This window comes from Trematomus bernacchii, unplaced genomic scaffold (assembly GCF_902827165.1).
Source record: "Trematomus bernacchii unplaced genomic scaffold, fTreBer1.1, whole genome shotgun sequence".
In the NCBI taxonomy this organism is placed as follows: domain Eukaryota; kingdom Metazoa; phylum Chordata; class Actinopteri; order Perciformes; family Nototheniidae; genus Trematomus; species Trematomus bernacchii.
In genome coordinates, this window is record NW_022987767.1 from 2,605,001 (window position 1) to 2,632,500 (window position 27,500).

General features: G+C 42.3%; 1 protein-coding gene across 2 annotated transcripts in view; it reads right to left on the reverse strand.

Moving 5' to 3' along the window:
- The window catches only part of LOC117496717 (transcription initiation factor TFIID subunit 4-like), a 124,985-nt gene that overhangs the window by 26,281 nt on the left and 71,204 nt on the right, over positions 1 to 27,500 (reverse strand). For both annotated transcript variants that reach the window (XM_034148453.1, XM_034148454.1), the window contains one exon: positions 5,642 to 5,764. In XM_034148453.1, coding sequence (XP_034004344.1) covers positions 5,642 to 5,764 — 123 coding nt within the window. The remainder of the gene's footprint in view (positions 1 to 5,641; positions 5,765 to 27,500) is intronic.

The window sequence follows — 27,500 nt, forward strand, 5'->3', positions numbered from 1 at the left end:
ATATAGCTGGATACGTACCTATGTATAAGGTGTTGCCAACTGTTGGCTGCAAAATACATTTTGTGTACATTTCCCATACAAGTTTCTCCTGCAAACATGAACTCCAGATTAAGATATCCATTTCCAATAGCTCAACACTTTTTAATAAGCCACCGCAGCATTAGTGTCCACATCTTTAAGCTAATGTTCTGAGGGCATTCGTCACATTTCCATCCTCCTTCCTCCTTCATCCGTCCTTTATCCCACCACCCTCTTCAAGGTAGCTCACCCTTGACTTTTGTGTGCCGGACTTCAAAAGCCTGTGTGTGCTGATTGGAGGGTATGGGCTTGTGGAATGGGGACGATTGAGCTGGAGGGGGTTCGTTTTGCAGTGTGTGTGTGTGTGTGTGTGCGTGTGTGTGTGTGTGTGTGTGTGTGTGTGTGTGTGTGTGTGTGTGTGTGTGTGTGTGTGTGTGTGTGTGTGTGTGTGTGTGTGTGTGTGTGTGTGTGCGTGCGTGCGTGCGTGTGTGTGTGTGCGTGTGCGTGTGTGTGTGCAGTGACCCACCGCTGGGGCCACAGCAGGCCCTCTTCTAGAGAGCCAGCCAGCAGCCCCAGCCATTGGCTCCTCAGAACTAATCCACCCTGCGGAGCCCTGTAAGGCCCCTTTGTTCCCTCCTGCAGACTAGATCAGGCTGCAGACAGACTCCCCAGTCTTGCCTGGCTATCAGTTTCACCGCCCGTGGCCACAGAGCCCGAGCTCGGCCAAGCCACCATCAAATTAAAGGTGGGAGAATGGGGGCTGGAGGTCGGGTTGCAGGGAACGGAGGGAAATTGTGTCACCTGAATTCCGTCACAGTCCGAAAACACGGTGGTAAAAAAAGGTGGTCTGATGAGGAGAAGAACAAGCTGGAAGGAAAGGAATATCGAAGAGGAGGGTTTCTGCCTCTCGGTGAACAGAGCGGGATCTCAACAAGGCCATTATCTGCCTCCTAATTTGAGCTCTGGCACAGCACTGAAGGGCTGCCTTTGTCTCGGATTAATGCGGAAAGCTCAGGATGCGATGTCAGAGGGAAATAATCAGCATGGGCCCTTCATAACGTTGGCTGCTGCTTGTGCTCCTGGCCACGGCCCCCCGGCTCATTTCTGTAGAGATGAAATCTATGACAAGCCCCTCAGTGAAGCTAAGAGCAGGCAACAGTCCAGAAACACCCACAGGCCTCCAGGCATCCTGTGACCCCCTTAGAAAAGTCACATTCACTTTGCTCTGGAGAAGGGAAAGAGAACGCCGCGGGCGCTTCCAGCCCATGTGAAATGAAGAAATGTGAGGAGGTGAAAACGAAGTGAAAATAAGTTAAGATTCCTCCTCCGCCCCCTCCGCAATCACTCCAGAGGAGGCGGCGCGCTGTGACTTCACTTCATTATGCCTCTCTAATTAAACACAAACAGGACATTAAAACACAGATAGGATAGAGAAGAAGATAATGTATATTCATGTTTATGTTGTGTAACTGCATTTGGGAGAGCAGTTTGAGAAAGCAGCTTCTTTTTAATGCAGCAGAAGGTCGCGGGCTAATACCCATCAGGGTAAAACATTCTGAAAGAGGTTGGCACTGCACTCAAGGACCAGAAGTAATGCTTTTATTTTGTTATTTATGCCTTTTTACCGGGTGCATTACTATGCTCCTCTGCTGCACATTGCTGCTAAGCGAAGGATGTGAAGAAGCAACTCGATAAGCAGGTTATTAAAAGGACCAATTGACATTCAAAATTCAGACTTATTTTAGATTCATCATATTTACAGATGAATATGTGGAATTTGAATGTTTTCTACTCACGCCTCGAGGAAAATGCAACTTGGTACAGAAACTGTGCATGACTACTTCATGTACGACTCAGTGCTGGAGAAATATGATCCTCAAGTCGCTGCTTTTCCTCAAACGGGAGACTTTGTAATAGCACAGCTCAGCTTAATTAGGAACAGACTAGGCAAGTCACATGGGAGTATGTCACCACGCGCCATACACAGATACTTCCTAGCATCTTCATTAACAGACTTCAATTGTGAGTTGGTAACTAGTCAGATTTCCAGACGTTATATTTAACAGGTTAAGCACGAAGGTGATGTGTGGTTTTAGGAACACAATGACTCTCAACATTAAAGATTTTAGGGAAGAGAGGCTGACATTTGCTCATCTTCAACCCCTTTTAAGATGATTAAACATGACAACAATAGTTTATAAGGTTGCACACTTTGCCGCCAACCCATCAGTGATCTTCACATCTGATCTGTCGCAGCTAAATATAAACACAGACGCATAAATATGTAATACAATGAAAGCATCTGCCTCATCTCATCTGAGGTGCTGTAATACATTTAAATGCTTGCTCATGTGGACGGTGAAATGTTTTAATGCATGATGATAGTAACCCAATGACCATCCGTTCACCCCATCACACGCTGTGGCTTATTATCCTTGTAATTCCACCTCATTGACTTTTACCCACTATTTTATTCCATTTTATGTCTATGCCGATCTGTCATGTTGCTTCTCCTATACTCAATGTACAGATGCCTATAACTGATAATGTACTGCTCCTCTATGCTAACTCTGATAATTACACATTTCTGTATTTTAATAAGAAGTTTATAACCTGTAGTTTATGCAGATTTGAGAGTAAGAGAGGCTAAGACGTAGTCAGTAGAGATGGATGATTTGATATGCCATCGCTTCGATCAACACAATCTAACCCAGTTCTGACTCTTCAAATCTACTGATTTTCTATAGAAAAGTACACAAAAAAAACGTTGTAATTGTCTTCCTTTGAAACTGTAAAAAATGTCCACATGGGGGACGACATGTTTACGGTCTAGTAAGTGTGCTACACTTCTTCTCTGTTTTTTATTTGCAGATTGTTGGGATGGCAGTGGCTGGTTTAAAGGGGTCCTTTAAAATGGTGACATCACTATGGAACATTAGCGCTTCGATAGGCTAGCGATCCGCAACATTGTACGTGATAGGCTAAGGGGCGGGACATCTCTAAGCGGTTGACCAATCACAACAGAGCCGGCCAGCTAACCAATCAGAGCAGACTGGGCTCTGGTTTCAGACAGAGGGTGAAAAGAGGTGCTGCAGCACAGGCAGTATGAGAAAAATAAAGATCTTTTTGAACGTTAAAGCATGGAGACATGTCACAGTAGAGACACTACATACTGATATACACCTGAACATCAGCATCATATGGCCCCTTCAACATAACATAGACCCTAGAGTAGAGGCTGTGTTTGTTAAATCAACAAAAACCTGTCTCTATATTATCAGTAAACATGAGAGCCAACAACATGTCAAACTGTCAATTTTTCGACATGACATCTGAATAGCCAGCCAAAGAGAAAACCTTTGGAGAGGTTAAGGTCAAACCCCCTCAGGGAGGTTTATTTGTATTTCCACTCTCCATGTCTTCTTATGTATTCTGACATCCTGACTTCATTTCACATACGTTACATAACATGAAAGAATTAGGCACCTAAATTGTGTTTTCACCTCAATATTTTAAGCCTGTTTTTTTTACCTGCTCTATAAAAACGTTAACAGGCAAACTAATATATTTCTGGGTGGATTTCACTTGTGGAAAATAATTTAAATAGAAGCCAATTGGTAGTCCACCAAAAGAGCCACATGTTATTCTAACAGGAGTTGGAGAAGATAAATTGTGTATTGTAATATAATAAGTAACAGTATATTTTTTCATTTAATTCATACATCTAAGAGGATTCTGTATTTATTAATGTGTATAATATCTGAACCAATAATCTCTGCATTCAGCTCAGAGCTTGAGATGTAAAGATGGGCGTTAAAGAATAACTTTTAACACTTGCTTGGTTATTAAAATGCACATGATGACTGTAATAAGCTTGTTTCAAAATCTGGGGGAAATAATTGAGATGTTTTGCTGAACCTTAAAGAATTCATGACGATAGCTAATGGGTTGATAAATAAAACAGGCAACATGGTAGAGAAGGTAAACAATGGTCTAAAGCAGGGGTGCCCAATACGTCGATCAAAACATTTTTTTTTTTTTAAAGTTAGCCTATCCATCCATCCTTACTATGGCATTTGCCACTTGATTGACGTACAGGTAAGCCAGTCTGAGTTGTATTGTGCCATACGGGTTCATGCAGTTATGAGGGGGCCTCACATCCTCATCTGAAGCGCCACAATTTATCCGCCGTTTAGTCCACTAGGACCATCCCCCCTCCGCCCGCTCACGACACAGATTGGGCAGGGGCGGCCCTGTAGTTAGATCATTTGGGCTTGGTCATTTTAAAAGTAGCTCCCAAGCTGAAAAGGTGTGGGCACCCCTGGTCTAAAGGATGCTATCAGGGAACAAATGGGGGTTGGAATGAACACAAAGCAGACTGTCTGTATATTTGACAGCCAGAAAACCTAACTGCAACACCACAGTCTATTGTAGATTATTGATTATTTGTGTCCTAGGTGCGAAGTCGGTCAATGCACTTATGTTAATAATGTCAGGAAGTCTTTGTCTCCCAGAAACCTTGACCTTCAGACATGTGAAGAGGATTCTGTGCAAAGCAAATGATGTGCAAAATAAAGTCGACACAAGACAACACAGATATCAGATTCAGGAGAATGCATTCAAAAACACAAAAAGCCTCATGCTTAGGCGTAACAACCTTATACCTTCCAGTAGTTGGGTTTTAATACGGCTGCTGTACCTGCAGTGATGGATTTCTTATTCACTATCTTAGAGATGGATACTCAGTGACTCATTTTTTTTTTGCATATCTAGCAACCCTCCATTTTTGAACTTACTACAGTTAGGGGTGACATGGCCATGAAAATTACCATTGAAAGCTGTCCACAAAAAACAAGTTCGCTGAAAGAAAATCTAAACTGATAAATACGTTATGTAAGATTATTTTTTTAGCAGAAAGGCCAGTTGGTGGGATGTGTTTATTGTTATAGTATCAGCAGAACGCTGGTTAGAGGGATGAGTCAAAGTCAGATGAAGAGAGTTAGGCCAATATGTCATCCTCACAAATGCAAAGAATAAAAAGAAAGACTTCTGCAAAAGTTAATGGTGAAAATAAAACTTGATTTTGCCAGAAATACATAGCCGTAAAGGTCACTGCAAAATCCTCTTCTTCATGTCTCTTCTACATCAACATGTGTCCCCTCTGTGTAAAGAGACTCTGAAAGTTTCAGGAAAAAAGATTCTCTCACTTTTTGTCCTGATCCATTTATATAAAAACCTGTCTGAAAATGAGCTGATCAGATTTTGGCCACTTTATGATGTCATAACGATGTGTTGTCTTGTGTAACCATTAGCCAATCACCAACCAAGGTAACCCCCCCCCCCCACCTTATCACCTGAATCTCCTCCTAGAGCACCATTGTGTTCTTTTTAACCAAATATCTCTCAGAGGGGCGTGGGGAGGGGCTCCTTATTTTTATCTAAAGTAACAGACAGAGAATCAGCACTTTTGAAACAGGGCTGAAACAGAGGGGATTATGGGATGCTGCAATGATCTGTTTGGTGTTTCAGCCAATCAGAGACATGTTCTGTATATATCTGAGACCTGTAATATATTGATGAAAAACAGTATAATAGGGGACCTTTAAGTGAGTGCAGTTCTTACCTCGGTCCCTGATGGTGTGGCCCCCGGTGAATCCATTTTACGTTTTTTTCGGGGTCCGATGGCGGCTAGTGCTGTAAGGTTAGCCTCTCGCTGCCTCACCTGTGCCAGTTCCTGCTGTTGCATCTGGTGAAGACAAGGCGAATGTTAGAAAATAATGATATCAACTTCACTACATGTAGGGTTGTCGTGTTGCACCAGTATCACCTTATGCACCAGTGACCCCAACGCTAAACCCAAAAATGTTATAATTCGAAACTAGAAGTGAATTTTACACCAATATCTAAAACCCTTGATTATTATACAAATCTTTAATTTGTCCTCTATGTGGTGGCTTTAAAGATTACAATGCCAAAGTCTGCAGATACCAAAAATTCACACCAAAGTCTATAAAAGTGCACTCAGTAGGGTGCACATTTCCACCAGGTGTGTCTTCTTCACCACTCCCAAACTAAAAAGGGGTTGAATCTCACTCAGTTGTCACTTCACAGTCAAGATTGCGCTGAAAATAACAAAAACTGGAATTTAGTTTTCTCGTATCCTGCCCTCCCATTAGTGGATCATTTCATATATGGAATTAATCTGAGATACTCGGGTTGAAATGAGACCATTACAACAGGACTGTTTTTTAGCCTTTTGCTACTGAAGCAGTTGATGATCATTTGCAGCCCTTTTCAAAAGCCAATAATGACATAAAACAGTCAATGTAAAAAGTTACATTTTCATAATTGTGAATCTCTGCAACCACACATCTCCTTGAGCATACAATCAGAAATGAGCACAAAATATATTAGGCTGAGGTGACCAGTAGTTTTCAAGATTAGCTGCAGAGAAAGACACTGATGAAAACGTCCAAATGCCCGCTGGAGATAATAACTGTTGGCGATACAAAACTGCCCTGAACTCACTTTTTGTACTTGATGGTCCAAACCTCAGAAACAATACTTTCTTCCTCTGTCTATAGAAAGCCAGACAAGTGACCCTAAATATCAACAATTTCTGCTTTTAAGAGAATTTGCCACCTTAGCTGTCACGTTTAAGAGCGCCACAAGACCTGGTGAAAATGAGACAGCAATGAAGAGTATGTAGAAGTTAAAATGTAGACAGCTATAACAGAGAACATATCCCTCTTTTCAGCCCCTATCTGTCCATCCATGTATTGTATAAGCTCTCTAAGCCAAACAAAATGGAAGCCTGTTGTCAGCCATTAACAGAGCTCCTGTCAAAGATCGTTTGTGTGTGTGTGTGTGTGTGTGTGTGTGTGTGTGTGTGTGTGTGTGTGTGTGTAGTCACATGGTCCCTTTGTGATTTTTGCAGTTTGTGATATATAAGGGGGAGGTTGTGTGGAGGCACCGCCCGAGGTAATGTCATGTCTAGCCGCGGGGCTGAGGGGGAGCCCAGCGTCGCTAGGAGCTGCCCTTTCTATTGGGTGGATGTGTGAGGGCCTGGGGCCATGGCACACAGGGTGTCCACACACACACACACACACACACACACACACACACACACACACACACACACACACACACACACACACACACACACACACACACACACACACACACACACACACACACACACACACACACACACACACACACACACACACACACACACACACACACACACACACACACACACACACACACACACACACACACACACACACACACACACACGTGCCTATCAATCGTGGCCACAGCAGAGGGAATGCCTACCCACCAGCTTGCCTGCGTGTTGCCTCCTGGGTTGAAGCGAACAGGGACAATCAATGCTCGCTTTCATGTCTTTCATGTTCTTTTATGTTATCTCTCAGCATGTGCACCGGGCGCTCATGTTTGTGTGAGGCACGTATGTTGTCTGATCGGGAGAAAATTCCATGTTACTTTCAGATGGCGTCCTGTAAAAGGTTGCTTTGGTGTATAAAGCCTGATCTAAAATGTGCATGCAGTTGCCTCTGATTTTTTCCCCCGAAAAAAACCCCAGGCAAGGCATGCCCTTTAGGGTGTTGCCACTTCACATTTAGCACGGCGGAAATGTTGAAAGATTCAAACACGCTGACAACACAAAGTAGGGGGAATAATAGCAGCAGTGCCAACCGGCTGAATATCTAAACCCCGTTTTTGTGTGTTTTAAAATGGATGGCGGTACACAATGTAGTTCAAACAAATACTAATTAGTGGTAATGTAAATGGAGACAGATGTTATAGTGGAGAAACAAACTGGGGATGGTAGCTGGATGTTGCTAACAGAGTGAAGATGCCACTGTCCACATGGCAAATGTAGCATTAACGTTATCAATGCTAACCCTATTAGGCTTTGCCACAAACAAGACACAAACCTCTCCAGGCTTGACCTTAAAGAATCCCTCGCAGAGAGAGAGAGAGAGAGAGGGAGAAACAGAGCGGGAGTCGGCTCTCTCTCTGATGGCACCAGGATGCCGGCATCTCTGCCTGGCAGTTGGCACCAACATGGTCTTCGAGCGCCAGAAGCAACTGCCTGCATTTTCAGATTTATGACTGTATGATAAATGAAGACTTCATTTTACCATCTGCAACCCTCCAGTCTGCGTTTCCCGTCAGTAAAACGGCCGCCATGACACTGGGAGACTGATTTCTGATTTCAATCTGGTGCCACTACGCCGAGTCTACCTTCCTTTAATGACTGCCAACTGATACAAGCCAGATTTGGCGCAGGCTTTGATAGATTTGTTTCTTCCCCGAGGAGTTGTTCCAACCACCGTTTAATTCAAACATTTACATAAAAGTATGCTCGTCTAGACACACACAGGTGTACCAAATATGCCAGAAAGTAGTGGCAGTGGCAATGAAGGAATGTGGATACATGTTGCCTTCAAAACTGTTTCAGTCCTTTTCTTGTCCTCACTGATTGCACCAAGATGCACCAGCTGTACAGGATTTGTCAAGATTTAGACATAAGGGGTTACTCACTATTCAATCTATTTATATTGAATGGTGTTAAAAGGGACAGTTCATGACAAAATCCAAAAATACCCAATTGTTCCACCGACTGGTAGTAAAATAGATGTTTTTACTAGATGTGTGTTTGCCATAGAGATGTCTGTCTATTCTGCAATATAATGTCTCTAGATGGTTGTGTCTACTTGATATGTTTGTGATGTGTGATGTTCTTTTGTCTGTTCCTTTTGGGACTCTTCGTCGTCTGTGATTTGTTTGTATGATAACCTTTCAAATCTGGCACATGTTTTTATTGTATTCATGTTTCTGTGGTCTTATTTTTTTACTTTATTTGTTTCTTGTGAAGCACATTGTGAATGTTATTTCTGTTAAAGGTGCTATACTAAATAAACATATGATTATTATTATTATTATTATTACTCGGTTTGCGTTGCTCAAAGCACCAAATAAGTATGTCTGAAAAACTCTAAAGCAGTGCCTTTTTCAAGAAACCATGACTTAGTTAGTCAAGATAATCAACAGACTTTGTTGTCATTAGGGACTATTTTCTTTCTATCGAACTACACCCGTCAAACCATATCACACCTGCCAGGTCAAGATTTCTGGGAAGAGACATTGCTGTTGAGTTTTCAAATGTTCTTGAAGATTTTAGCATCTTAAGATGAACGTTATGTAGCGCCATTGTATTGAAGACATCTCTATGGCCAGTATCCAACAATCGGCCACTCACACCACATCAGTCGATCGGTAAACAGCACTACACGTAAAAGGAATGTGTTTTTTTTTTTATTGCAAACATCTTCTATAAAGCAACTCTCCATTGAAGAATGTCATCGAACTCTGTAAGCCAGTTTCTATGTCCCACTGCAAATGGAACTTCATTATTTTAAAAATGATTGTATCTTAAAATGATTTTGTTATGTCGTAATTTCAGAAGGAATTGCAATCTGCGAACTACAATTTCAAGAATCTCTCTCTACCTTCTAGGTTAATATGTTGGCAATGTACCGTAAGTCACAATCAACACTGAAAACTGCAAAGGTCACTATACACAGATTCATCCCAGAGTGGAGGAATAACCGTCTGGCAGAGTGAATACATTTGCCAGGTTCGATCAATGGTACCGAATAAATATCTGCTGTTCTAAAGTCACCTAAATACCAGTGCTTCCAGTCCGCCTGTCTGCCCTTTCAAAGCTGGGAACTCCAACTTGTAAAGTCAAATTATTAGCAAAGGTCAGGAGATGTAGAACATTTTCAAGATGCCCGACATAATCAATCTGCAGCTCTGTTAGAAAGACGTTCAGTCCTGATGCAAACATGTCGCCTGATGATGGGGAAACTGGAAATATGAACATTTCGGAGGAAACACTTGTCGCAGTTTGAACAGAGCGCTGTGATACGAGTGAGTATCAGTTAACACTTTGATGGTGTGCAAACACTGAATGTTAATCTGATATTAATCACATCAGGGTCTGTTTTCATCATGGCTCTCAGAATTACCCCTAATCTGCACTGGAAATATGATTACAGCTAAAAATACTCTGTTGGATTAAGTTTCTACACAATGAATGGTATGTTTGAAGAAAACGTATATTAAATTCCCTGAAACACACTGAAAAACTACAATATCTGGAGCGATGAATAAGAACCACATTGGGTTAATATGCTTGAAAGAACTAGACCTTCGATACCAGATTACATGTATTCATCTAATAGCTTGTGTCATGGAGTTATGTCCCAGAAGATTCTTCCAAGTTCATATTAAAATAAGAGTAAGACCTCTTGTTTGAGAGCATTGTGTGTCAACATATATCAACAGTGTAGATGGCTGGTATGCACGTTTCTTTATATGTTGCTAACAAACTAAAAGGTGGTGTCACTGGTCATGTTTTAGTTTTAGTGGTATTTATATAATAACAAAATCAATTAACCAGGAAAATAAGAACACAAGCATGAGAATGAAGTGACTAAAAATGAGTGTAACTTTAACATTTATGCCTTTAACATATTGGCTAGAAACGTCCGTCAAATCCCAAGTGAGAAATAACAGAGCGTGTTCTCAGAAGAAAGACACGCATGTTCCCTTATGATGCAAAAATGTCCAAAAGACGGCAAGACCTCAGAGCGGTTTTGATACGCTCCGAGTGAAAAGAAGCTGCAGGAGCCATGATGGCCAACCTGCCGCTCTCCGTCTCTGCTGTTTTTTAACAAAGGCTTTTCTCTCTCTCCATCTTCCCTCCCTCCCTCCCTCCCTTTCCTTCCTCCTGCCTCCCGGCCTGGGGGTCTGCTCGCGGCCCCCCAGACGCTTACAGACAGATGTCCTTGGTGGAGCAGAACACGCTCTGCTTGACGTCACAAGCAGCTCCAGGGCTGTGGAGGAAGCTATGTGCCCTGCAAAGACCACCGCACAAAAGCCAGACCCTGTTTTTTTTGTTAGTTGGACGCTCTTTTCCCCCCCCCCCCCTTAGAAAGCTCTGGTCCAACAGCCCAGCAGGGAGCCTCTTGTATATAGACATAACATATGCCACTATCCCCCTTAAAGAGCCTTTGTAGAGAGTGGATGGATTTAGCTTCAATCAAATCTCTTCTCATGGATCCAACCCATGGGTGCTTCAGCTCATTCTAAAAGTATAATGTCCCACAAATGCAACTTGTGCTTGCCTTATATCGTACTTCTTAAATATATCTGTAAACATACATTACACAGTAGTATTCATGTGTAAATAAGACCACTTTTCAAATAAATCCAGTCAATTAAAGTTGGAAACATTTTCTAACATATCTTAGTTGATAAGAAAAAAAGCCCAATGACTTATTTACATAACAAGCTTGAAATACACCCTTCCTATTTCTCCTTATTATAATCAATCTGAGGCTTCTGTTTTAAGGGATGAACTAAACACTCACAAGCATCATTTACCTACATTTGGTTAATTTTGCTAACTTATAACTGAACTTATGAGGCGATATACCTCTAGTGAGTGGCCCAGTCGTTCGTACATTTTTCTGTATGTGGCCCTCGGGGAAAGAAGTTTGGACACCCCTGATCTAACCTGTGCACTGCGAGCCGATAGGTTGATCTATAGCATACAATGGAAAGTGTTTATTGGACTACGTTGACAAGAATGAAGCTGTATCTAAATGAAAAACATGTCAAATGATTGTTCTACATTGTAGAAACATATTCAAACTACTAGATGGTGTAGTAAGTGCATGGAAGAGTCCCCTTTGTGCATTTCAACAAACCTTCATGGTGTGATGGTAGACATTCAAGGATTCAAGGCTGTTATTGTCATTCGTACATAGCTACAGTGTAGTTATGTCGATGAAAATCTTAGGTCACAGGCTCCTCCAACAGTGCAACACAATAAAACAGATACAATAGTGACATTAGTTAAATGCATTAAATTGTGTTGGTACACTAAACTGAAATGTTAACGAATGCAGGAACCAAAAACCCTCTCATTTTTGGAAACAAAACTGTCTCTTTATTTTACAGTATGACTGTTCCACGATCTGAGTGTGATACTATACGGCTGCACAATATATCTATTATTAATATTGGATAGTAATAGCGATCTCGATTTTCCACAACTAAATCAAAACGATATACTGCAATGTTGAGGTTTAAAATGTGTGTTCTGCTTATAAGAAACTCCCCTTTATATCCAAATCAAGAGTTTTCTAAAATAATAGGCAGCAAACTGAAGTCCAAAGTCAAACAGTAACAGAGACAAGATGGGCAAAACCCAAATGCACTGAATTCAGGTGAAGAAAAAAACATATTTTTAGTTTATCTTGAAAGCAAATAGCTGGAATGTAACGACGTGAAATGAAAGCAATGCCCTGCTGATTCTATTTGTATCTATCAAACATAATAGCGATGAACAATTTGCTCCAAACTCCAAACTTTGTGGCGTGGTCTAAACCAGTGGTTCTCAACTGGTCAGGCCTCGGGACCCACTTTTTCCTTTGTCAATAAATCGCGACCCGACATTTTGAAATACTAACATATAAACTACGCATTCTGGTACACTCTGAGAAGAAAATAAATAAATCTATTACTACCCGACATATTAATAATATTTTATGCCATTGTTTGTTTTTCACTTTGTTCTGACAGCTTGCTGCTCCACACAGAGAGAAGAGTAAAGAGGAGATAGTCTGTCTGTGTGAATTACTTTTTGACTAAATTGTGGGTAGGTTAGATAGCTCCCATTGTTCTGTGACCTGTCAATCATCAAACCGGGGGTCATATTTAATTATGTGTTCATTTTTATCTGAAGTTGTACCCATGGATGTATAAAGAGTAGTTCTACCGCAAAGTTATTCTCCATGGGGACTTCCGGCAACAATCTTGATTCTGATTAACCAGAAGACTCGAAAGAACATCAGCAAAGATGACAGAAGTTTTCAAAACCGTTTATGGTCTCCGGTACTTCCAGTCCAACGCCTACTGCATGCACAGCGTTAGAAAATTGGGCCTTCAAAATAAAAGTTTGACTTGTTTTCCACATACAAAAAAAAAAGAAAAGAAATCCATTTATTTTTTCTTCACTCACACCCACTCGAAACGGGTCCGCGACCCACTTTTGGGTCACGACCCACCAGTTGAGAACCACTGGTCTAAACTATATACACATTAGCGCAGTGTTAAATTAGCTCCAATAATAATAATAATATTCAGTGTCAGCAGTGTAAAACAAAGCTTTGGAGGACATGTCAGGCATTCTTTCACAAGATACAGATATGAATCAGCGGCTTGATTTACAACCAGGAACCTAGAAAGGTGTGTCTGCTGTCAGGTATGTAAGAGCCACAGGAGCAGCACAGGCTGTTTTAGAACAACTGGACACCGGCACCTTAACAGCTCCCAATAAATCAGCATCAGTGTCAGGGGGCAGTCAAAACTATTTCTGTTATCTTATCTGCGGGAACTATCTGTAAAGTATGTCCATCTTGAGAGGTCCTAACCAAACTGCGACCTTTATGGCATTTTGTTTCCCCTTTTTTTTAATCAGAAACAGGCATGATTTCACCAAAAATATATACAATTTAACATGAAAAAACACAATGTATACACTGTGAGCTGCACACAGTTGACTTCATATTGACATTAGTAGAATAACACAAATGTATAAGCCCTGAAGAAAGACATTTTTTATGTTTTCAACCATTTGAACAACTATAAATCAAACCAAAACTAGTACTTTTGTACGAGTGACAACTATTGTATTAATTTAAGTCCTGCTAGCAGCATTGTAATGTTAGTCTTTCGGTGTGTCTACTATTTTGGTCCAGTCTTAAGTATCTCAAATGAAGCTCAGCGTAAGTTCAACCAGGAAGACCGTCTTTACACTTCATTTATTATTCCCACGTAACTACTCTCTCTCCTCTCAATAAGTGATCGGGGGCGTCACTCTCCAGCTTAACCAATCACTTTGCTCTATTCCCAAGAGCCTATCATAGCGCTCTGCCAAACCTTTTAAGTCTGCTCTCCCCCCTCTGACAGCTGTCATTTCAGGTGACTTCATGCAACCCTCCTCCACCCCTTTTCACCTCCTGTCCCTCTGAATCCAGGGTCAAGCTAAGCCCCTCCCCTTCAGACCGACCCAACCATCCATTCACCACCACCAGTGTCAAGCTAAGCCCCTCCCCTTCAGACCGACCCAACCATCCATTCACCACCACCAGTGTCAAGCTAAGCCCCTCCCCTTCAGACCGACCCAACCATCCATTCACCACCACCAGTGTCAAGCTAAGCCCCTCCCCTTCAGACCGACCCAACCATCCATTCACCACCACCAGTGTCAAGCTAAGCCCCTCCCCTTCAGACCGACCCAACCATCCATTCACCACCACCAGTGTCAAGCTAAGCCCCTCCCCTTCAGACCGACCCAACTATCCTTCACCACCACCAGGGTCAAGCTAAGCCCCTCCCCTTCAGACCGACCCAACCATCCATTCACCAGCACCAGTGTCAAGCTAAGCCCCTCCCCTTCAGACCGACCCAACCATCCATTCACCACCACCAGTGTCAAGCTAAGCCACTCCCCTTCAGACCGACCCAACTATCCTTCACCACCACCAGGGTCAAGCTAAGCCCCTCCCCTTCAGACCGACCCAACCATCCATTCACCAGCACCAGGGTCAAGCTAAGCCACTCCCCTTCAGACCGACCCAACCATCCATTCACCACCACCAGTGTCTAGACCCCAGGGGGGTTTCATCGGATCGGTTCTCCCCTCCCGAATGATACTTCCTGCACAACGGGGCCTAATCGCCAAAATCACCATTACATTCATTTGTGTATCTCTGCAATAAATATGTATTCTTACATCAAAACCGTCTCTCCTGATTGAACAACTGTTGGATGAATTTGAAGGATTCACCGTTCCCAGAAGATTAAACCGTGTTTGGTCCCCTTCCTCGACTAACATGAGATCACATCTACAGTTTTGAATGCAGTAACTGTTGGTGCTTTACACATTCAAGTTCTCATTAAGATGTGTTTTAATTTTGGTGAACTCTTCCATCTAGTACTACTGTAATATCTCAACAACTGTTCCATTACATTCTGGATTCACGGTCCTAAGAGGATATACCCTTATGAGCCCTTATTTTATGCCTTCCTAACTCCATTGTCTCAAGAGGTTCACATTTACAGTTTTATTGGAAATGTCTCAACAAATATTAGATTGATTGTCATGCAGTTTAAGACAATCATGTTCCCATTAGGATGAATCGTAATTTGGTCATGTCACTTTGGTGTATTTCTGACCTTTCCATAGAGGGCATGATTAAGAAAACATTTCAATGTGTACAATAACATAGTTTGGTTTATGACTAACCTTCCTTAGCCTTAGCTGTACTTTAGGTTATGTTTTTATTAGCAATTGTGAGCATGCTAAACTAAGAAGGTGAACATGCAAGCTTAGCATTAGCATGTTAGCATTGTCATTGAAAGCCCGTTAGCATGTTGACAATAGCTGTGCATACGTGCATCCTTACAGAGTTGCGTGCACAGATGTATATTTTAGTCGCCTTCTCTTATACAAAACTAAATAATTTGTGCACGTTTGTTATCGGTTATAAATGCCTACAAATATCAGATGGATTGTTTTCTTAGTATGCGCGGGTTAACATCAAATCTGTGTACACATGTTTCATCGGTAAAATTCCCTAGGCTTCAAATCAAGAAAGACAGGATATTCTTTTCACAACTTCAACACCAATTTCAAAAGCCGTTATCCCAAAAGCACCATCTTTTGTGTGCGTTTCCCTCTCCCTCACATGAGAGTGCGGACATTTAACAAATGTGTTTTATGCATGTCTGTAATCCATGGATCTCATTCACCTGACACCCACATGGCCGACATTACGGGAACATCTGGGAGCTGCATCTTGAGGCCTTTCTTCATGTGAAGTGCCTGGCAGTTAGTTTGCTGCAGGCTGAAGCGCCATTTGCAGTAACCAATCAGGTTTCACTTCTCCATCTGCACTCAGACACTACAAAGAGACGAGTTTAGCACTGACCTGCTAATGGAGGCGAGTCTTTGTGCTAAATCTGGAGAGAACATGTATGACTTCATCAACAGAGCTCAATAATTACACGTGGCAGCGTTCCTCAAGATAAAATATGGAGTAGTGAATTGTTAATATTAAGCATGTTTAATGTGTGCATGCTGTGCTGCTAGCTCGCATGTCTAATTGCCCTTATAGGTATTAAATATATACAGTAAAGTCATATGTATATATTCAGTTGTTTTTACGCCAGGTGCACCAGGGCTTCTGTCACCTTTATTTATAACCTTTACTATATTTATCAGCCACGACACCTAAAAACAATTTGCATTTATTGTGCTGATAACCATCTTCTTGAACAGAAGATGGTATATCCGTTAAGAAGGAAAATGTGCATTAAAGATGCAAAAAAACTATTTGAAATTCTGTTTCATCATCAACACACATACAGCTGCTTAAATATTCAAGCGAATCTGTTTGTGATTATATTATTTTACCTATGGAGATGAATTCAAAATCCATGCATGAGCTAATCGTATTGGCTGAGAGAGCTGCATTTCCTCTGAAGCTGGGGATGTCAGAAGTGTTTCCAGGGCCAAGGACCAATTATTCGGAGCCCAAAGCAGTCCCTGGAGCTAAGGTCATTATGTGGGTGTCACTATCCTGACCCTGTGGGCATCATCATCTGCAACTTATTTGCAGGAATTAAACCGTGTAGAGAGGGGGGGGGACGTGTGAAAGAAGTGGATGAATTGAAAGTGTCTAAGAAAGCTGCTGGAGTATTTTTATAAATAATAACATTTACGCTAGACATTTTGCCATGGTAAAAGTGTTTAATGAAGAAGCCAGAAATCAGTGTTAAGCATATTCTGACGGCTTTACACCGGGAGAGTGGTGATCATTAAAAATACTGCTTATCTAAGGGGGAAATATCCTACTTTAAATGTTCTCTCGCTTTGTCTCGTTCTACGCTGTCGTGCTGCGTCGAGCAAATCTTCTCTCTCACTGTCTCCCCTTTTTCCTTTTTACATTTAGATTCGCCGCTCGTCACCTTCTATTGATCACGTCTAATTTGCATCCAGGAGAAGATGAGAACTCAGATATTCACACTCCGAGTGAGAGGACGATCTCAATGATTTATTCATTTCCAAATCAAAAAAAGTGAAAGGTAGATGAGAAGGGGGAATCTTCACAGGCAGCAGGCGACTAGCAGGCTCTGAGGCTGGGCTCCTCTTCCCCACACCCCCCCAGGCTCATGGTGTGCAAGTCCTCCTAATTAACAAGGTGAATCATGCTGCCGCTCTCTAATTAGCCAACATGACAATCTAATGGAAACATGCAGGCCGAGCTGGCACACTTAGCATCACCTCACAAAGACCCCCGGTACTGTCCTTCCCATGTGAATTCTGCACACAAATGACACCTCAGGAGGAAAGGTGGAGCAGGGAAGTGGGTTTTAGAGAGAGGTCAGAAGGGAGAAGTTAGCTGGTGAGGTGTTTTCTCCTCTCCTCCCATGCTCTGTGTGTTGGTTGCCTAATTGAAACGTGTCCTGCCTCTCTTCTTGTTTCGCAGGCAGAGGAGCTGGCACCTCGCCACCAGCGTCGCTCAGCACGCCCAATTCCCCCGCCGCTCGAGTCCCAAGGAGTGCTCTGGCGCACAAAGAGAAAAGTGAACCTACAGGCTGGAACAGCGCGGAGACGAGTCGCTATCTCCCTCTGAGGCACAGAAAAAAAAATCTCCCCTTTTGTGTTGTTTTCATTCTCATTACAGCACTTTGTAATATTGGAAAACACACAGGGACACCAAAGGTACTTTTAAAGCCTGTTTTTTCCCTATTTTTTCGCAACATGACTTGAGGTGATAAAAGAAAGTTGAGACTACCGGCAACAAAGCAACAAATAAAAATAGGGTTACAGTGTGCTATTTAGTAGCCCTCACATCTCTAGGACCTACATAACAGAACTTTCTTTAGATGATTATATAATTATACACAAAACCTTGTTAGTTCTTCAAAAAACATAGCTGAAATGATATCAAATAAAAAGACACCTGCATAACCTAATTTGCAAAACAAGTTTAAAAACACACGATGTTTCCACGTGAGCACAACGTGAAGTTCTTCTACTCATGATTCCACGAACGCTGCTCTAGTTATATTAAGGTATTATTTATCTATGAGGCCAGAAGACAAGAATATAACAACTACGAATAGAAAATCAGCTCAGCTCACAAACCATAAAATAAGTAGAAAATAGAAATAAGAAGGTACAAATAAACAAGAATGAAACAATAAAAGCCATAAAGTAATAACAATAGACCATTTAAAAGCAATAAAAGCAACACTCTACAATGTGTCGAATGCAAAGAGGTGGGTTTTGAAAACCTTGTTAGTTCTTCAGAAAACATGAAATGATGTCAAATAAAAACACCTGCATAACCTAATTTGCAAAACAAGTTTAAAAACACACGTGAGAACGACATGAAGTCAAAGAGACCGTTCTTTCTCTGTAGCGGCTCCCACGCTGTCTGCTTTTAAATCGCTTCTTAAAACCCACCTCTTCTCCTTAGCATATTGACATCTTTTACATTGTTGCTTTTACTGCTTTTAAATTGTCTATTGTTTTACCTTGTGCTTGTTTTACGGTGTCTGAGCCGTGCTGCGTGATTTCTTTGAATTTGTTGTTTGTTTATTCGACTGTACGGCACTTTGGTCTGGAGGTTTTACTGTAAAGTGCTTTATAAATAAAGCTGTATTGTACAAGTTATTCTACTCATGATTCCACGAACACTGTATTTATAATTAAGGTATTGTATATCTACGAGGGGAGAAGATACGAATATAACAACTACGAATAGGGACGCATGAAACGGCAGGAATTCTCTTTGAAAGTCAGAGAACATGGAGGAGGGGAGTGGGCTCTTTGCCCTGAGGCCTGCCTGACAGGGGCCTCTTTGAGCACGGCACTTTGCGGAGGGCCAGAGGAGCAGAGCCTCTGAACTCGCAGATATAACCGGCCTAATAAAAAACGGAGGGGCTGCTACATTGTCCTCTGACACGCCTCTCCTCTCTGGAGGAGTGCGAGGCTCTGGCTGACGGGGCTTTCAGTGTGGGAGGATTCAAATCTCTCTTTGACCTGGTCACTTGAGGAGGATGCCAGGCCAATCAGGGAACATGTGTGTGTGTGTGTGTGTGTGTGTGTGTGTGTGTGTGTGTGTGTGTGTGTGTGTGTGTGTGTGTGTGTGTGTGTGTGTGTGTGTGTGTGTGTGTGTGTGTGTGTGTGTGTGTGTGGTGTGTGTGTGTGTGTGTGTGTGTGTGTGTGTGTGTGTGTGTGTGTGTGCATTAAGTGCATTGTGATTTAAATGCACAACATACAGTGAAAGAACAATGCGGCTAAGCATGCTCAATTTGACCAAAGTTGTGCATATGTCACATGATTACATACAAGTCTAATTAGATTCATAAACATATATGTTCGTAAAGCAAGGAAGGTTGTATGACTGCAGGCTTTTAATTGGAGCCATGCAAGGTTCAAAGTTGAGTTAGGGCGGAATTAATTCGGCAGAGGTTCAAGACATTTCAAGTAATTCTGGTGCGTCAAAAAAAGAAATCGCCTGAAGAGGAAACAATATTTGAGGAAGATTATTCCAACAAAAATCTGTGAGATGCCTTTTAGACAGCTCTTGGTGTCCTCTAAAAAATCGATCTATGCCAGAAGTGGCTTGCCGCAAGGTGTGGTAATACAGAAGAGAGAAAGAGTAATAGTTTATGATGGTAAGTAACTCATCTTAACAATGCTATACATTAGAAATACGCTTTAAAACCTCCGGACAAAGTACAGAGGAATAAATAAACTAATGAAATGCAAAAATCACACAGCTCAGCTCACAAACCATAACATAAGTAGAACATTCAAATAAAAAGGTACAAATAAACAAGAAATGTTGAATGCAAAGAGGTGGGTTTTGAGACGAAATATATTTTGCATGGTTTGCTTTTGCAGCTAAACGGGCCCGAAACAGGAGCTTTTTGGACAGATTTCGGCCACCTGTAGTAGCCCATTTGTCTTCCTCGTCAACATGTAATTTTGGTCCGTCTGAAGAGGAGAACACATTTCAGGAAAGTTATTCCAACAAAAATCGTTTATAAATGCCTTTTAGACAGCTCTTGAAATCACTCTATGCCAGAAGTGTGTTGCTGCAAGGGATGGTGATGAAGAATATAAAGATAATAATAGTTTATGACGCTCACTAACTCATCTTAACAATGCTACACATTGGAAATATTCGTGGCGCGGTTTGCCGTTGCAGCTAAACGAGCCCGAAACAGGAGCTTTTGGGCAGATTTCGGCCAGCTGTTGGAGCCCATTTGTCTCCCCCTCGTCCCTCGTCCCTCTTCCCTGTCCTCGCTCCACTCCTCTTCCTCAGCTCACTCGTTTCCTGTGTCCAGTTGCGCCTGCAGACGCGGTTGCGATGATGAATCTGTGGCTGCAGAGTGTCTGAGCGTCTGACATCGTGATGTATCTCCACCGGCCTTAACTCCCTCTCTATCTCGCTGTGCCTCCCCTCTCTTTCTCCCCCCCTGAAGTCTGGTTTTTTCCTCTTTGTCTCTCCGTCTCGTTCTCTCACTCTCAATGATTAGGCCTCCTGCCTCAGTGATGGAACAGACAGTACACAAACTACCATCAACAACAACAACAACAACAACAACAACAAACAGGAAACTGAGCTCCACGATTTGCCCATTGATTTTCACTGGGGGCATTTTTTGAAATAGCCCATCTGACCTTTTGGCCAAATGGTAGTGGAGAGGGGAAGCTCAGCCTCTCTCTCTGCCTCTCTCTCTGACTCTCTCTCTCTGTCTCTCTGCCTCTCCATCTGACTCTCTCTCTCTGCCTCTCTCTCTGACTCTCTCTCTCTGTCTCTCTGCCTCTCCATCTGACTCTCTCTCTCTGCCTCTCTCTCTGACTCTCTCTCTCTGTCTCTCTGCCTCTCCATCTGACTCTCTCTCTCTGCCTCTCTCTCTCCCTCTCTCTGCCTCTCTCTCTGACTGTCTCTCGCTCTCTCTCTGTCTCTCCATCTGACCTGCTGGTGACGAGGCTGTGGGTTAAGTTGCTGGTGCAAAAACAGATGCGCAATTGAAGGCATAAGATCCTAAAGCCCTGCTAGTGACACCTACAGCCTACTATGCTTATTAGCTCTTAAAGGTCCCCTATTATACTGTTTTTCATCAATATAGAACCTGTCTCTGAAGTGTTTGTCTCAAACACCAAACAGATCATTGCAGCATCCCATAATCCCCTCTGTTTCAGCCCTGTTTCAAAAGTGCTGATTCTCTGTCTGTTACTTTAGATGAAAATAAGGAGCCACTCCCCACGCCCCTCTGAGAGAGATTTGGTTCAAAAGAACACAATAGCCGCGTTCACACCGGAGTACTTTTCCCGTACTTTTCCCCTTTAGTTCCGTTAGTACCCCTTATGTCGCGTTCACACCAAAAATACCCCTTTCACACCAACGCAACTCCGGTTCAAGCTCCGTGCTAGAGCTTTTCAGGTTCAGAACCGGTACTTCGGTTTAGCTCCGGCTCTTTTCACACCGCTCAGAGCCCGACTGGTGCTGCCGCTGCTGCGTCATGACGTCACAGTTTACGTCGCTGATTTTCTCCCCAACGGAGCTCACCTCACAACAACAACGGGCCGGGGACTGCGTTGCTTTTAATCATACGAAGCCAGATTAAATTAAATAACGACTTCTCCAACCTTATACTTTTCTCCAGAGTGCCGTGGTTCATTGTTTATTAATGTGTTTCAGCGGCATTTACCGACCGCTGCAGTGCTGGCTGCTCTTCCACGGGAGTTTATTCTCCTGTTAGCTCCGGGTTAGCTCACACCAGAGTTCCCGTTAGAATATTTTTTTGCCGGTCAACATGTCCGTTAAAGTTGAAATCTTCCGGACAAAATTAGATAAGTGCCGGTTAAAGGTCTTCTTTGTTATTTATTGAGCTTTAAAACAAATTGATATGATTCGACATTAAACAAACTAATTATAGTAGATTAACTACATTATTCAAAAGTGTACAGTAATTTACAAAAACGCGGGAATAATAAACGGAGCGCTCTCTCCTTCTCCTGACAGCCCGTCAGTATCATGCAGCTCGCGGATCCAGTAATGAGTGACCCGACAGTAAAACTAAACATATCTATAACTAGTTTAGGTAGTTTGAGAGGTAATTAAAATAGCTACGTGTGATTTTCTAACCTGAAGTGTGTTTTGCTCTGCTCGCCGCTGCAGGGGATCATGCAGAGCTGCGTGTCGACTCGTCAGCAGCAGCCGATCTCTCTCTCCTGTCAGATTAGACTTTACTCGCATTTATGTCCATATCGATCAGATCTAGCTAGTTCTAGCTAATGATATGACTACCTGCTTGTTAAAAGACACCTAAACAATAAGCGTCGCTATGCAACCGGATGAGGCCACAAAGTATAGCGCAGCATTATGCATTTGTTTACATGCCCACCGGAACCCCGAGGCATTACCAACAGATCAACGCACAATCAACCCATACAGGACATCTCTTTCTCCACATTAAGTGTTAGACATTAGAATTGACAATTTTTGTCTGTCACATACTCTTTTGTCTGTCACATACTATTCTTGTCTGTCACATAAGTGGCGCAACTGATGCGGTATTGCGCTAAGGGAAAATTATTTTGACCGGACATTTTGACCGGAGAGATTTAGATTTGCCGGACTTCAGCATATTTTACCGGTCATTGTCCGGTAATTACCGGCTAACGGGAACTCTGGCTCACACGGCTCTAAAGTATTCACTGTCTGACTGTCACACAAGCAGCTGATACATATCCCCAGTTCCCCTTAAGTGAATGTGTGTCAGTCTGAATTGACGCTGTTTGGTGTCAGTCTGAATTGACGCTGTTTGGCATCACAACGCTGTTATGAAAGTTTCTCTGGTATAACATGGGTGATGTTAGCATAGCAACCGAAGCTAAACTGACTACTTGCTACGCCGTTTTCTACAGGCACTTTTTACCGACGTATTTTTCATTATGATTCTACTTGTGATAGTCGGACATGACAACCTGTGCAGCCCATGTATTGATTCCATCCGATAGCTGCTATAATAACAAACAAAACGTCTGCCTGCTCTCCACAATGATCAATAACAGCGAACGGATGGTCAAAGTAAGGTACAAATAAACAGAATCACACGAAGCCTGGTTAGTGTTGCCTGACTTTATAAAGTGTGTTTTTTTTTTACAAGTGTGTGGTTGCGTTCTAGTCACTTTGCTCAGCACTACTGCTTGTTACAACTTTTATTTGCCGTACTCGCCTTAACTGTTAGCTCAGGTTAATCTCGCCCCCCTCCGACGTAAGCGTGACGTATGCGGTTCTTGCATCTAGACGGACAACTTTTTGGTGCTCGAAACGAACCGGATTCCGGAGCTTAGAGGCTGCTCCGCTGCGGTGTGAACAGGAAAACCCGGTGCTTTTCAAGCACCAGCACCGAACCGGCCCCGAAACACCGTTGGTGTGAATGGGGTAAAAGAGTACTTAGTGCCGGGAACTTTTACCCCCATTTTTAGTGCCTGCTAGAGATGGTACTTTCCTGGGGGAAAAAGTGCCCCAGTTCTGATTGGCTGGGCGAATTGCAAACCACGCCCCGTAAAACTCTGAAAAGTTTTGTGAAGCCGCTGTATTTGTGGCATTAGCATTAGCATTCGCCCCGCGCACCAACGGAGAGAGAATAACTTATGGCAACACAAAATAAAACATGGGAGCGGTGGAGATGAGGAGGTGTCAGCGTTCTGGCGATTTACTCGGAAGGCTTCAGTAGAAGCTGCTGGGAGTCCCAGCAGCTTCTACTGAAGCCAGTCCCCAACTCCGGGGACTTCCAGCCGGCAGTATACGCCGTGAAGTTGTTTGCAGCCTGCCAGTAAACCCAAAGCAGAAGAAGAAGAAGTGACGTCAGCGGCTCATTTGCGTAATCTTCCCTCAGGGAAAAGTACTCCGGTGTGAACGCGATTGGTACTTAGTGCCCTGGGGTAATAAGTGCCGGCACTAAGTACTGCAAAGTATGCGGTGTGAACGCGGCTATTGGGGCTCTAGGAGGAGATTCAGGTGATAAGGTGTGGGGGGTTACCTTGGTTGCTGATTGGCTAATGGTTACACAAGCCAAAACATCGTTATGACATCATAAAGTGCCCAAAATCTGATCAGCTCATTTTCAGACAGGTTTTTATATAAATGGATCAGGACAAAAAGAGAGAGAATCTTTGTTCCTGAAACTTTCAGAGTCTCTTTACATTGATTTTTGGATTTTGCATGATAGGTGACCTTTAATCCAAAACTAATGGTAATGTTTGTCGGTCTATCTTAATCAAGTTTATCTTTAAACCAGATCTAGAAGAAGGATTTAAGCCCTAAAATAGAAGCATAAATCGACACTCTGAACGTCTGGGATACTTTTGCCTGTAATCTTGTGAAATATGTTATGTGCACTGATCAAGCACGAGGGAGGCACAAGCTCATGGACTGTTTAAAATATTAAGGATTCATCCACTGGGGAGCATGGATGTTCCCATGAAATGTCAAAGTATAATCTGCCTATTCGATTCAGATGTTTCATGATTACAGGTGAAGCTTTGGAGATGTTGGTCTTATAGTTGTACTAAAGGGAAAATGTAAGGGATGACAAAGACTTTTTGATTCATCCTCTGGGGAACATGAACACCAAATTCACAGCAATCCGTCAGAAAAGATGGTGGATCCTACTGGTGTAATGACTCAAACGAAATAATGTATCTAAGCTTTTTAACCACAAATGCCATTGCCAAAAGTAAAAGCTAACGATAGGCTTTAAATGAATCACGGTCACATGACTTCACATTTCCACCACTAAGATAATGGCGGATGTTTAGTAGTTCAATTCAGACACTTGTTAGCAACTGATTTTTTGAAAGACACCACATTGAATGACATTTTAACGTTGTAGAGCTAAACGTTAAAATATATTAAGCTTGTATTAACCAGAGATCTAATATCAGGTAACTAAGAAAAAAGTATTATCTATTGCCTTCGAGGGGAAGGTACCGGAAGTAAATAAATTATGACTTATATTCAGGTTTTGTGCTAGTTTATATACTGTGAAAAGGTATATAGCTTTGTTATGCTATCAGGATAAAAAAGAGACTGTGAGCAATACTAATTATTTGACTGAAGCTGTTGAAATCACCTATTATCTGGAGCCACAGTGTGTGTGTGATATCACTTTCTCACACACTCAGCTACTTAAACCTGAGTGGAGGATCATGGATACACATTGGAAAAGGGACCCCTTCTCTGTTGCTCTTCCTGAAGCTTCTCTCCTTCAACAATGCTAAGTCTAAGGATGGAGAAGTTGCATGTTGTGTAGAGGTTAATGCCCCTTTGAGGTGAATTTGTGATTGTCGCCAATTTAAATGAAATTGACTAGACGAGACAATAAACCTGAGTTTTTACCATTCCTGCTATTTATTTGTCGGTCTTGTGTTAATGAGTGGTCGGGATAGATTTGGCATTGCAAGAATAGTTTCACAACACACTGCACCGGCCTTTAAAAAAACAAATTGGCTCAGTTTACACGCCGGCTTGAGTATATAACACTCTGTAATTCCATCTCCCTAAAATGATGATTGTTTGGAGGTGGTGGTTATTTTGTGAGTGTGTGTGTGTGTGATCAGTGAAAAGGGCTTTAAGAGAGAGGCTTTTTCTCGCCTGGAAGAGTAGCTCGGGCTCATTATCCTGATGAAATTTGCACAGATGTGTGAGCTGCCGACAGACTCCGCAGTGACACAAACAGGTGATGAAAATCAGAGAGGCACGGAGGAATAGAAACGACGGCCATTAAGCATGAAAAAAAAAGGAAGAAAGAGGATGGAAGAGGGGTGTTTTGAGTAGGACACTTCCTCTGCTCTATCTAGCGGGAGAACGCATTACATAAAGTAACATTTTCCCAATCATCTCCTTAAAATTCCAGATGAAAATGTGTATGGCGGCGTCTCCTCGCGAGGCGCTAATCTGGCCGTATCCAGATGACGAGCGGACTGCCACTTAACAGGGAGGAGATCCGCTTTGATCACATGAACCCCGGGGCAAACCTATCGCACTGCCTATTACGCTGCTTCATTTGCATATGTGGGGCTTATGGGGAGGCTGAGATGTAATGTGAATGTTTTAAACTGCAGCAGGGGCTCAGTTGCTAGAAAGAAATGTCCCGGAGAGATGCAGAGAAAAGACAGAGCGCTGCCAGGAGCCGGAGGTGAGAGAAGTCCATCTGAAGGTCACAAGTTCACAAGAAGATTCTAAACATTTAATACTTTAAACAACAACACTGAGTAATTTATTGTTACCTCTAAATGTGTAAATGGCTAAAAATGTTAAAGACTTCAGGAGGACAGCTGTAAGAGCACTGGTGAAAGAATGACTCGGATCTTAAGTAAAGGTAGTAATACCTAAAGGGAACAGAAACGCAGTTACAAATAAAAGTCCTGCAGGCGAAATGTTACTTAAGTAAAAGCACTAAGGTATTAGAGTCCAAATATACCAAAAGTAAAATAAACGATTGTGCCGAACAGGGCGGCAGTAGCTCCGTTCGTGGGGACATTTTCTTTTTTTTGGGAACCGAAGGGTTGCCAGTTCACGTCCTGATCGGACCAAAAAATAACAAACCCTTTACGGCAGACAACCTGTCAGCCTCTCTGCTCCTCATACAATAAAATACATGGGTTTGTGTATCTGTATTCAAACTGAATCTGTCCTATATGCATTTGTGTATTCATAATATGTGCACTTTAACTGAGTGGAAAACTGATTACCCCTTGGGGGCTAAAAAAGGGTCATCTTCTATTTCCAAATAATATATTCTATGTTGCTGGATTATAAAAGTAATTCATTAATTCATTAAATAATGAATGTGTTGCAGGTAAAGGTAGAGCTTTAATACTTTTTATATTGCTAGGTATCTTAATCCATTATGATGCAAAATCATTTTATAAAATAATTTATGTTTGTTTATTATTAAAGGGGACCTATCATGCAAAATGCACTTTTTGATGTCTTTTATACATCAAGATGTGTCCCCGGTGTGTCGGGGAACTCACGCAGCGTCAGAAAATAAAACCCTCTCTCTTTTCCTCCGTACCCAAATCTCTAAAAACGGGGGTACAACGGAGCTGATCCAGATTTGCGTCCGATATGACGTAATATCAGAAATGTGGACCCACGGCCCTATCAGAAACGTTGCTATCAGAAACAATGCCCGACTGTGTTGGACGTAATATGGTCGGTGTTTACATTAGCATCGCTAACACTCAGAGCTAACCTGTACTGGAGAGCATGTGT